The following is a 13,122-nucleotide window of genomic DNA, read 5'->3' as shown; positions in this document are numbered from 1 at the left end:
TGAAATGGGATTTTAGGCAGTGTCATCCAGGCAGATCCGCTGACCACTACTGGCCCATAAAACATCAGTGGTAGAAACACACAGGAAAAAAATGAACTCTCATTTCCACGTGCCATTAAAACCCAGCTCATTCCAAAGATTAACTAAATTGCTGTAGCCGTGTTCTAGCACATGGGTCACAATTGCTGGGCTTGTTTAACTACCAGTACTTCCAGTCAAAATGCTTATTATTAGAGTAGTAAAAATTACGCTTTTGTAAAACCGAATTCCATTTACTTTCAGGCAAAGGCTTATTTACAGACACTCCCTCCTTGCAATTGCCAGACAATAGCTGGACGTAACGCAGGGCATGGGTTTGTTTATCCACTGGGAAGGATCTCAGCTCTTCTCCTTACCAAAAAACAGAGAGAACTTTACTGAAGTTGGTGGGAAAAACATCTCTCTGTTTAAAAAAAAAAAAAAAGGCACCTCCCTTACTGTGATTCAGACTTCTCTGACTTTTAACCAAAAGAGAAAGCCTTCCACTGGAGATGTGTTACCTCTTTCCTCTTTACTGGGTAGGAACGCATGCAGTCTCCCCTCAGTGGTACCAGCAATGCTCCGCACCACCCTGGAGGAAGCTCTGCTGGGGACCAGGATGCTCAAGCTTGTGTGGAAAGGCACCAGCACAAGGACACGTCTTGTTTCTAGAAAATGAGTCTTAGTGCGTAGGGGCTCTAAGGACAAGCTGGCAGAGGCCAGGCTAAATTCATGCAGCAAAAAAGGACTGGCAGCTGAAGAAGCTCTAGATACACATTACCATCGCTCCTCAGCAGGGAAAAACACAGGGCAGCGTGGTAACGCTGCAGCCCAGAGGCACTCTGATGAGCTCTGATGGGAACTGCGAGCCAACCTTTCTTCTGGCCCCTTTCAGCAAGGGCATCACTGTATTCCCAGCTGCTGCTTTCTCTCAGCACTAAACTGCTCCTATGGGCAGGAGACAAATCTGGCTTCTGGCAAACAGGCTGCTCAAAGGGACGCCTGGACCATGCCTGGACTTTGGGCAGGTTTGTTATAGCCAAGCTATGCTGTTAGACATGTATCATCGAGTCAAGCATCGCGTCCCTTGCCTCCTGCCGCTGCCCCCAGTCTGACTTTGCAAGCTCCCCTGCTGCCACGTCCCCAGGCCCTGGCGCTGAGACTCACGGGTCACGGTTTCAAGGCGCAGCATGCAATACACAAAGTCAGAGAAGCCGATTCTCCTGGCAGCATCGCCATACCGCAAGGTCATCAGGCGCAGGAGCTGCTCGTTAGCGGCCAGACCTGCGGAGGGAAGAGGAACGACATCACTGAGGAGGCACTACGGGATGATGGACTGGCTCCGATGGCCTTGTGCACCCTGCAAAGAAGCTGGGGCCCTCCCTCAGCCCCCCCACCTTGTCATGCCAGCAGCTTGCCTTTCCCCGGGTTTGTGCATAAGAGTTGGGGTAGGGTGACGGAAAATGACTTACTCAAATTGTGGCTTGGGTCAGCAAGCAGGAAACACTGAGCTAACTAATTTAGTGTTGTCTTGCTTTCCCTTTTTAGCTTTTATTTTCTATAAGAAAGGGTGATTTTCTTTGGCTCATAACTGTTAAAGCCTGAACGTAGCATTTATAGTACCACTGGTGCTTTCTGCTAAACAGGGAGAGACCACACACTCACGCTATTATGCAGTATAGCATGCCTGGGATTCTTAATTTTTACATTTTCTCTTCTATTAGGAAATGGTGAAGGGTGCATTTCTTTTTTATTAGCTGATTATTCAGTATTTGTGTCACAGCCTGTTCAGGTGGAAATTGGTAGTCAATTGAATGAACAAAAATTGCATTTTAGAATTATTCTTTTATTAGTTAAATAAAACTATCCTAAATGTGCTAGCTATATAAAAGGAATGATTTATATATGTTTTGCACTAAAAGCTGATTTGCTAAACAAAAGAGAAATTTTCTGCATGGAGCTGGACTGATAGCTTTGGTTTAAGGCACTCTCTGAGGCTTCAGAGAAGTCCCATTTGCTCACCCCGAGTTTTTAGTGGCTCAGCTGGAAGAGAAGCAACTTTCCTGCTTTTTCAAGCAGCTCTAAACTTTTCAGTTTTAGATGAACTCATCACGGAGCTAAATTAGTTGAACAAGAAATGGTTTCTCTACACCTGTGCAGGGGGAGATACAGCCAATGGAGGTGGGTTAGTACGTCAACAAACTCTGGTTGCATGAGCCTAGCTGGAGAAGGTCTCCAGCAGGAAGCAGACACACAATGCTGACTATTTAAATACTGGAAATACATTTGGGCTTAAGATACATTTGAAATTAAGATAAACCTGATTTAAACTTTTTTTCCTAGGAGGACAACTAGTAATTAAAAAAATCTAATTAATGAAATTTCTTCTTTAATTCTGGTTTTAAACCACTGCCAAGAACCACTGTAGTAGTAAGCAATGAATTCTATCTCATTTTTAACCTTCTGAAGGCAGTGGGAATTCAATCAAGCTCTCTGGAGAGCAGATTCCAGCAAGCATTGCAGTGCTGCTTACGATATGCTATAATCATGTCTTACACTAGTAAACCACCGACAATTTGCATGGTCAGTCTGGGACATACTTGCTCTGAAATCTGCTCACCTGGCAATGTCTCTCAACTAACCTCATCAACAAGACTGAAGTGTCAGCCTTCTCTGCTCCCACAGCGTTTCAGTTATGTGCTGTTGCTTATTTGTAAGGTTACTCCCCACACCTTTTGTCTGCTGGATTCCTCGCTCTGGTTTTAGTCAAGCTTTAAAATACAGACTTTATGTTTTCCTATTTTTTTTAATTATTTTGATGCACTTAATATGGCCAGTGCGGAGTTTGTAAATGCAGGCCAATGCTCCTGCATCTCAGGGCGGCACTGCTGTTAATGCAGCTAGCCTGCTTTGGCAGAAAATGTGACCCATGATTATTATGCTTTGAAGCATTAGGACAACAGTGAAAATTAAGCACACACTTCAGTGTTTTGCTGGGGAAAGCACTGAACGCTTCAGGGAACAACCAGCTAGGAGTTGTATTTAGATACATTAGTGCCATTCCCAGAGGTAGCACCAACCTCCCGAACGCTTTCTGGGGCTGTCCGCTCCTTCTTGCCTAAAAGCCACGACGGGGATCATCCTAATGCAAAGCCAGATTCAAATGCAGCTGTCTGGCTCAGAAGGTGGCAAAAATGAGCTTAAAATTTTCTTTTCTCCCCCCGCTCAGAACTGCTTATAGCCCAACAAGTACTGAATTTCCCATGTAACAGTGCTTTTTTCTCCCTTCAAATAGCTGCACTGTTTTGGCTGCCAGGAATTCTCAATGTAAAATTTTCCTCCCGGTTTTACACTTTAGCACCTTTCTTGCAGAATGGACCTGGCAGCTTCTCCTTTGACATTTGGCACATTAGCACTGTGTTCCTCAGGCAGATGCTAATGCTCTGCCCACCTCTCAGCAACAAAAAAATTACACGTACATCCCCTGAGCTGATGGCTTCCACGGATAGCAATTCTGCATCAGGTTCCTCCTGGGGACAACACCCCTCCAAGCTCCAGGTAGCCAAATGGGAGCTTCTTTACTGTACGATGATAAGAGGATTGCTGCCTCAGAGCTGTATTTCATGCACAAAGTCTCTAGAGAGCTGACCCAGCTAAAATACTTCACTCACATGAAGGGGTCCCATGCACTCACTGCAAGTTTCAGTATTCGTGTAGCCAACAGAGGTCAGTGCAAACTAAATAAATGTCTGTCACTGAGCCTTTCACTTACAGACTTAGTCACTGCCCTGGAGACAAACTGCAGGAATTGGGGCAAGCGCAAGCATCGACTGTTCCTTGCTCCTTTCCTCTGCTGGACGTTTTTTCCATGACCTAGAGAAACTATGGATAAGCCAGTCTGCAGGCTCTGGCCACTGCTGTGCTTCTCTGCATCTCTCTGCTGGCTCCCCAGCTGCATGCAAGTGTTTCTCCCTGAAACGAGCTTTCTGTCTCAATGCCCTAAAACAATGCAGAACTCTGAGCAGAGCTGTGATCTAACCGGCACCTCTGTGCAGTCCAAACCACTTTGTCCCTGAAGGTCTTTTTATTTTCCTCTTATTCACCCTTTCCTTCACTGCCACAGGGACAAGAAAGGGAGCTGCTCAGCACCTATGGACGTACCTGCTCTCTCTATTGCGCTTTTCAGTTCAGACACATCAAGAAATCCAGAATGATTTCTGTCTTCCTTGCTGAAGATATCCTAAAAAACAGTTTAAAGGCAGATTTCAAGCCCATATCAGCATTCGCCAAATTTACTACTACATCTAATTATGTAGGATGCTTTCCCTCCTTAATAAATAGGCTGCAAGGAAGTTCAACAGATGAGATGGGGTGACCGTGACAAGGGAGACCTGTTTCCAGAAGGCTCAGACAGTATGTTACTGTGTAAGAAATCCCACAGTTTTGGGTGGATGGCAGCCTTTTTGCTCAGTCTCCCTGGTTTATGTGTGCAGGCAGCAATGGGACTATTCACACCTCCGCTGACAAAAAAATATTGTCTATAACGTGTGAAATAAGCCAGGAGTCCCTGAGTCCCAGAATGGTGTGGGGTCATCTTTCCCAACGCACGGTTGAAACCCCACCAGCCACATTTGAGGTGCTGTCAGTAGGAAGAGCCCTGTTGCTAGATGGGGAACTAGCAGCCCATGTCCTCAGACCATCTCAAGAGGGATGAAACACAGTAGAGCCCACCCAACCCTGAGGCTTCAGGAAACCTTCCTGTCCTGCACCAAGACTTAGGGAGAAGGACCTGACACAGAGAAGCTGCCATGCATGCTCTGGCTCTGAATTTAGGTGGGACCCTAAATACCACGCTACTGTCCTCACTGCTTCCAGACCTAATGCTTATCCTGGAGCACAGACATTTCTCCCAGTTAAGCTTTCATCGGATCCTACACATTTCCACTACAAACTGCAGCAATGAGGAAGTGATATTTTTCAGATGACTGTTCAAGAACTCATTTCAGCTTAGAAAGCTTTTAAAAAAATTGCCAGTGGTAGCACACAAACAGAGATTTCCATTGAATTCTGAGCCTAATTGGCCTTCCTACCTTTTCCCACTTTTCCCTCAATATTTCCTGTGCTCAGAAAGCCTCGGCTGCTCGTTTGGAGCACTTTACACACACCATGACTTCCTGAGCTCTCAACGTTTGCATGAGAGGATGGAAATCTGACCCACTAAGCAAGCAACCTTTGCAATGTTTTCCCCCCAGTGCTTTGATATCACAGAGCACCTGCAACCCCGCTGATGAAAAGCCCAAGAGTAAAGTATAAGCAGAGAAGAGAGCAGCCCCCGTGTACCATGTACTTAGTGAGACTTCGCCAGAGGCTCCCGAACTCCTGCAGTGTGAGCTGTCCGTTCGAGTTGAGCTGTGCATATAGTTAAGAATTGAACAGTTAATGAGAGCTAAACCTGGCTGTCTTCATTCCCGAGGATGCTGCCTTCACATAAAGACAGACATAAGATTCAGTCTCTTCTGTCTGTTACTTTGCTGAGAAAGCCAAGAGTTTTTCTGCTCTCAATTACGCTTAAATTCAACTTCTTTGGCACATTGTTCAGCTGCTCATACCTGTGCTCACAAACAAAAGGTTTCTATTTATACAGTGTATTTAACCACAATGGAACCCGCAGCGATCGCTTCAGTTGACATTTAGCCTCCGAGCAGAGGCCCCCATGGATGAACATGACCCCGTGCTCCAGGTCACGTCTGCACATTGCCTGGCCTCTGAGTGTGAGGCAGCACACTATTAGCTCTGGCTGGATCCTCCTGGAGGAACAGGCGCTGAAGGAGCCGAGAGCGTGAGGAGCCAGTCCTGATACCTGCTGTCAGAAGGCAGCAGCAGCCTTTGAGCCACGCACATGCCACATGGGAGAAAACACTTCCCCACCATGAGCTAGCTGCAGGAGCCCAGGGGTGTCCGCAGACATCCCCCAGGGATGCTCGAAGGACTGTGTCAGTGGACCTGCTCCCTTCCATACATCATCTAGGAGTCCTGGGCAGACATGCAGCACCTCACCTAAGGCAGCTGGGATGGCAAAAGCTCCCTGAAAGCAAAACTCATCGCCAGTGAAATATAAGCAGACAAGTGCCACTGCCATGAAACCTGAGTGAAAAAAGCTGATCCTGTCTTTGCAGGCCAGGATAGGTCACACTGTACATGGATTCTATGCAGCCCAGAGAATGAAAAATCCATCTTGAATTAAAGCAGAGCAGTGGCTTTGTCAGGTCTTTGCACGTGCCATGCATTCACAGCACCCACTTAGCCCAGGAGGGGCTTTGGAAAGGGGGAAAAGTCTCTTTCACTTGCTATATGCAGAAAGCTGGAAAGAGAGAGGGACTTCTGGTCATTTTTATTCATTCCCTGGCAGTTTGTAAATGTCTGAAAATGTCACAAAGTTATTTCAAGGCATGGAAGAAAAGAGACTGTGAGTGAGCAAGGGGGAGAAAACACACAGTGCAGAATTTACGCTTTCATCAAGGAGCCTTCTTGTTCTACAATGGCCAGCAATGTATTTCCAGTGTTGTCTTGTTAACAGTAAAAAGACTGCGTGATACATCTAAATGGGGAATGTACACTGGAAAGGATGAATGGCCTGCCAGGCAAGCGCCTGTGATTTGGTGGTGACAGTGCTTCTCCCCCTAATGCCAGCTTTGCTGGCAGTGCTAGCAGCCTGCTTGAGCTACCATCACAGGCCAGCGTGGTTGCAGCTGTGGTGGAAATACTGAGCTATGCCTCAGCTCTGTGCTGCCTCCTTGCCTCAGGTTCTGCTTGGGACCTGCACCCAAGGGTGAAGCTTAGCCAACCCTGGGCCCTGCAGAGGGGAAAATGAGAGCCAAGAGTTAGCTGGTAGCAGAAGGTTGACCCTCACCTTTCAACAGACACACCACAGCCAGGGCATGCATGGCAAAGTCCTGCACAGATTCTGGCACAGTTATTTATTGAGGACCGTGGCTAATATTTACTTGCAGGTTCTCACACTGGGATGCTCAGCTCAGCCGTAACTCAAGACAAGGATGGGCAGCACCAGGGAAGTTTATTGCTTCTGCTGAAAGGATACATCCATCAGAGCTAAAATGCCTCTGCATGAATCGAAGCTGAATCTTCCTCCCAGGCTGGTCATTTCATCTGCAAGGATTGACAAAACAGATGGAGTTGGTGAGAGCAAGGGGGGTGACAGAGGCATCAGGTCACCATTTGGAGGGAAGGAGGACACCAGTCGGAAAGCTCACATAGCTAAAAAGCCCCAGCTCTGGCTCAGGTTCTCAAACAGCAGCAAGGGCTACATGCCAGGCTGAGGTCCACTGAGGGAGTGGGATGTGTCTCAGACATCTCTGCTGCTCCCTTCCCCAAGGACAGGTGCCCTGTTTAGGCTCACAGGTAGCTACTCTGCACAGTCTCTGCCCACCTACCTGCCCTGATGGAAACTTTTCCCTCTTGAAATAAGGGTAAGGGAAATGACAGTGACAAGAAAGGCCATTTATGCTAAATTAGCGAGTCCTAAGAGCGCTTTGAGGCTTGTGCGCGACTGAGTTGGTTCGTGCCCTCTGGCTGTGCCCCTGTCTCATGCTATTTTCGAGGTGGGCAGGTTAGGAAGGCTGGGAAATGCTGAAAGCCAGCTTGAGGCCTCTGCAGAGGAGCGATGCAGGCCAGGGCTGAACTGGGAGAAACTGGGTGACAATGAGGAGAGTGGGAGGCACAGCTCCCTGGGGCGCTCACTGGTGCAGCCCAGCCAGGGACTGGGTTCCTCCTGCAATTGGTGGGGCATGGAGCGGGAAGGGGTGTTCATGGGGGCTGCGGGGACATCCAGGAGAAGGGCAACAGGGGGTAGGGTAGGTCTGCAAAGCAGGGGCTATCCCTTGGCAGAACTGGGAGGGGGAGAGGAGGGTGAAATTTGGCTGTCGAGCAGATGCACAGCTTTGCTGACAGCCATTCCTTGAAGGGTCTGTTAGCACCTGGTCTGGATTGCGTTGCCTTTTTCATGTGAATATTGCTTTGATTTTCTTTAAAAAATAAAGCCAAACTGTTGTGCATGTAAAGGTACCCTGGTGGAGGCACTTCTCATTCTTCAAGATTCAACAGTGCAGTAAGCCACACTGAGGATTTTTGGAGGACCATCAGGACACCACTAAATCCTGTCTAATTTACACTAGACTAAGGATAGAGAAGCACCAATGACATTAGCTGAGTTGTAAAAGCTTTACCTTGCAGGATCACTTCATTAAGGAGCTGTTGCAGCTGCGAGGCATCAATAGCTGAGCCCTAATGCAGAATAAAATGCAAAGAGAGGTCTGTGAGCATAAGGTTTTCTCGTGTGTCACTTTTGCCTGAAACTGCTTTACTCATGCACTGTGGCAACCAAGAAGAACCTCTGTTTATATCAGAGGAGCACCAGCACCCCCCTGGGAGCATAACAAAGCCCTCCGTGCTGCTGGGCCACTCTTTGTCCTTCCCCACAAGAGTTTGCAGGGGAGTTACAGGCACTCCTGTCACCACAGACTTCCCTCTGAACTGTCCATTGGTGAAGCTGACTGACTGCCTCCCTCCCGAGACACCCCCAGGGCACTCAGCATGGCAGCCCGTGTTCATTTTCACCTTCATGCATCAATATAACTACCAAATGCAAGAAGTGCATTGTGCAAATACTTGGCAGTGAATTTTTTTTTTTTCCCTCTTGACTAAGTCGAGGAGTTCTTTATAACAGTTTATTAAACCATTAAAAGCATCTCCGGTGAACACACAGAGTTTGGCTATGAAAGAGCAGGAATCAATTACTCAAATGCTGACTGATGTCTGGTTTCCAAATGCCGTGAAGGCAAATGGAAAATATGCTGATGAGAGGGGGGAATACCCAAGTCTTTCTAATTGCTTTCAGTAAATAAACAAACCAAAGCCAAAAAAAAAAAAAAAAAGTACACATGCAAGCCCATCACCAGCACAACCATAAATCTCCAATCCTCTGCTGATATATGGGGCTAGCCAATCTATCCTAGCTGAATGTCCCATTTTTCTGGGGGTTTTGGCAGTTCAATCAATACTGTTTTCAGGGTATCCGCTTGAGGATGGAGCTATATTTCCAAAAAACATTTTTCTAAATGGGTTTGTATCAACATCATAGATCAGTTTTTCTTTTTGCAAATCCATATGCCTTTTTTATTTTTATTTTTCAGCAAGATGTTTTAGATAGGATACCTGCTTAGCGTATCTTAGGAAGACAGCCTTATAGGAGCTGTCCTGGTTCTGTCTTGATCCATCCTGAATCAAAGACAAAGTACGCACATAAATAATTCAGTTACAAAACAACTGGAGGCAGAAGCCTGCAGATCCAAACAGCACATTAGAGAGGGCAGGGAATGTACAGAACAGGCTGGAGTTTTAACACCCCAAAAGTAAAGTGGACTAGGAGTGAGGAACAGCTACTGCAGTGAAGGAAGCAGCATAGTTTGGATGTTAGTATAACCAGGAAGGAGCAGCTCAGGGCCTGAGGAAGACAACAGAACACATCCAGGGTGGACTTCAGCAAGTCAATACGTAAGTACAGAGATACAAAGCCTGATCCTTATTGATGGCCCCCGATTGAAATCACTGGCTTAGGGCATGTGAAGATTCATGTGAACCACGAAAATAGAGCAGGAGTTGACCTTTCATTTCTCGTATACCTTTTCAGCCCCAAGGCAGGCTTGACTGTACCTAAGCAATTGCAATTCAATGGTTAAGTGATTTTTTTTCAACCCTCCGGTGAGGAGATCTACCAGGCACTAAGGAGAACTATCCCTCAACATTATAAAGTTTCCCCCAAAAATCTAAGCCTAAGCGCCAATGCGTTCAGCTCTGTGTGAGGTAATTCACACCAGTGAAGCCCAAATACCTGAACAAGAGCAGAAAGTGTGGGTGCCATAATTCATCAAAGTCACAACATTGGCTAACAAAAACAGCTGAGTAAACTGACAGCTTGTCAGTGGAAAGAGATAATAAGCCACCATTTACACTACCCCTCTAATGGGGCTTAATTGCAGGCTGGAAAATTAATCACAAGGAAAGGACTCTGTTTTATGTTCTCCTGAAGCAGCTTTACACCTTTCGCTTCAAAGACCTGCACTGAGTTTGCACTGCTATAAATAACAGCCTCTCAGTGGCAGGATTTTGCAAGCAACCATTGAGACAGCAGCGTGGACTGGACCAGCTCTGGCAATTTGCACAGTTCACAGCGAGGAAGTCCAGCAACAGATGGTAGCTGGGCTAGACAGGCTGAAACGTGGGTTAAACCAGAGGCGCAACTAGTTTTGAAGTGTAATTTCCCTTACGTCTGTGAAGATATGCTGATGAAAATCACAACTCCTCCGCTTTGGGTCTCACCTCTATGGACTCCTGTGCTTTATAGGGTGCAAGCACTTAAATGAAGCCATTCCCATGGGGAAGGCATGTATGACCCCGCTCTCAGGTGTGAGGGCTTTTCAAAAGAGGTCAAACTCAAGCTGTGACTTTTTCATCAAAGCTTCCCCCTCTCGCTTCCTTAGATACATAGCCATTTTACAGACATTGCAAGAATTTAGTATCTTTGAAATGCTCTCCCCCCTGCTATATTTGGCGGTCAAAGTGTTAAAGGTAGCAAGGTGAAAAGGACAGACGGACAGGCTGACAGAGGGACTGTATAAGATACGTTTCCTTCAAAAATCAGGCTCTGAAAGAGACATATGTGAAGAGGAAGGGCTTCGTTGTCACTCCCATCTCTCCAGAGAGGTACCCCAGGTTGGCGACCTGCTCTCCCAGCAAGGTCGCAGGGTGCCAGAGTCAAACTCTGGGACGGGTACTGGGTGGTGAAAGGAAAGAAGAGCAGAGCGGTGTCTGGTACATAGGGAAGGAAGAAGAGGAGTCAGTAGAGATGGCTACCGAATGGTCAGGTCTCTGGGAACCATTCACCACCACCAGTATCTACAACAGTTTTCACAGACTCTTACCATCGGCAGCACTGGGCTGGGCAGGGAGTTTGGGTTCCTAGAAAAGAGTTACAAGAGTCAAACTGGGAAAGAATGGGCCTTTTCAGAGCACTGATTTGGAGATGTGGCAGAAGGCAGCCACCAACAGGAATGCTCATCCAGCCCACGGCCCCACAAGATGCTCAGCACCCACACTGCCCAGCCTGTCCCAGTCCAGTCAAGCCTGTTGCACCAGTCCTGGGTCCCTCTGTGCAACCAGACATGAGAAGGTCTGAGTCTCTGGCTGCTCTGGGGCCACTGCTTTCCCCAAGCTGGCCCTGCTGGCACCAGCAGCAGAGGAAGGGTAACTTGTCTCACCTGAGCATGGCAGGATTAACCTCATCACACAAAAGACAGGGCCACCCTGCCTTGAGCCATATAAAATTTTCACCTGCTTTCTCTTTGCCTGGTTTAATAGTCAGGAATAAAAATAGCATCTGGGCTATTAAAAGGCAACATCTTTTAAATGTCTGCAGACTGCCTGAAATTGAGTCAGGGTCACCGTTCCTTCTGAGACTCACTTAGTAGCAACATTCAATACTTGAGTTTTGCTTTTGGTAGAGAAATTAGGCAAGCCAGATGCTATTTTTATAGCATCTGCACTATTACATAGGTGAGTGCTGCAGAGACCCATGGGAAGGCGATCCCCACGCTTGGCCTAGCTCAGGAAGGTCTGTGAGGGTCGGAGGCTCTCCTGGAAAGTGCTGCCTCCCAAGGCTGAGCCATCTTGTGCAGGACTCATCATGCTGAAGGCAGTCCAACCCAAAGCACAGACTCCTCATGTGTGCTTTCCATAACTAAGGGGTTGCCTTAGTTGGTTCTGGGCTATTTTTGCCAGAGGCCAAAGCCTAGAAAGCAATCTCATTATTAAGATATGGGCCTATGAGGTAAGAGCTGCAATCACCTCCAGTATAAAGCTTGCTGAAGGAAAGCCACTGCACATCTGACGCTTGAAGGTCATTTGGTAAGGCTGAATGCTGGGGCTTGTTCTTTATGTAAAGCACACCCAGGTATTTTTGTGAAAATGTGATAACAGCTGCCTTTGCATGAACTAAGATACCATTTTTCCACTAAACTTATCTTCAGGGCCCCTCTCATACCTACAGGGAGCCCTACCAGCCTGTCTATGAGATGGCTGGGTAAAAGGATTAAGGCCTTTTACTGCTCTTTGCTTTTCTAGGTCCTGGTCTGAGCAGAGTGGGACCTGATCCATCTGGCGTCCAGCTGGCATAACCTAAGAAACTGCATAATAGTTGTTAAGAAAAACAAGCTCTCAGTCCTCCTTTCGATTAAGAGAGATTTCCCCACAATCAGGGCAGGGGGCATATCTCACAATTTTTGCTCGCTTGTGTGGCTCTTTGTACCAAAGCTGAGACCATTGGTGGCTGCAGAGGAGCTATTGCCCTGTTCTGCAGTGGCCATCCCTACGCATCTGACTATACGTCTGATCCCCCTTAACATGGTGCTTAGCATTCATCTGCATCTTCCCAACATGCTTCTAGAGTATGTCAGAAGCAAATTGCCACATTAGTTATCTTGACATTAAATTGTTAAATCCTGGCACACTTTAAGTCTGGGGCCTTTAAGGAGTACTTATCATCTTACTTGTTGTGGTCTTGATTCTTTGTGAAAATTCGTAAGAGAAATTCAAATTCTTGGTCCTCTGTTGTAGCAGGAACGACACCATATGTTCCTGGGCTCAAGATAAAGTAGTTGGTCACATCTCGAGTCACAGAAAAATTTTGTTTCAGAACTTCAGAGTTCTCCTGAAAGAAAAATATAGCCGGCTATCTCCCCTTCATGTCAGGAACCAAAGTAAATCAGCAAGTGCACCCACAGCAGCCTTACATTCCCACAGCTCTCTAAATATACACTGCATCTAACATGCCTTAACCTCCCCAAAGGCATGAAAAGTCCATCCAGGTGACAGACTTTCTTCAAGGACACATCAAAAATGCACAAGGGTGGAAAAACTGAAAGAAACAGAAGGCAAAATGAATGTAAGTGGCTTTGAAGAGAACTTCAATTAACATTAAGCAGACTGGACTTCATGAAGGAATCAAGGATGAATACTCCTACTAAAACTTCC

General features: G+C 46.8%; 1 protein-coding gene across 1 annotated transcript in view; it reads right to left on the bottom strand.

The window, feature by feature from the left end:
• Window positions 1-13,122, bottom strand: part of CAPN13 (calpain 13) — a 62,260-nt gene that overhangs the window by 21,890 nt on the left and 27,248 nt on the right. The window contains exons 11-18 of the mRNA XM_010577847.1: window positions 12,639-12,799; window positions 11,016-11,052; window positions 9,250-9,312; window positions 8,262-8,319; window positions 7,118-7,185; window positions 5,359-5,427; window positions 4,180-4,258; window positions 1,110-1,302 (exon numbers count right to left, since the gene is read on the bottom strand). Of these exons, the coding sequence (XP_010576149.1) occupies window positions 1,110-1,302; window positions 4,180-4,258; window positions 5,359-5,427; window positions 7,118-7,185; window positions 8,262-8,319; window positions 9,250-9,312; window positions 11,016-11,052; window positions 12,639-12,799 (728 nt within the window). The remainder of the gene's footprint in view (window positions 1-1,109; window positions 1,303-4,179; window positions 4,259-5,358; window positions 5,428-7,117; window positions 7,186-8,261; window positions 8,320-9,249; window positions 9,313-11,015; window positions 11,053-12,638; window positions 12,800-13,122) is intronic.

Source organism: Haliaeetus leucocephalus, unplaced genomic scaffold (genome assembly GCF_000737465.1).
Source record: "Haliaeetus leucocephalus isolate CR32 unplaced genomic scaffold, Haliaeetus_leucocephalus-4.0 Scaffold577, whole genome shotgun sequence".
NCBI lineage: Eukaryota > Metazoa > Chordata > Aves > Accipitriformes > Accipitridae > Haliaeetus > Haliaeetus leucocephalus.
Note: the sequence above shows the minus strand (reverse complement) of the source record. Positions and strands in the feature narration are given on the sequence as shown.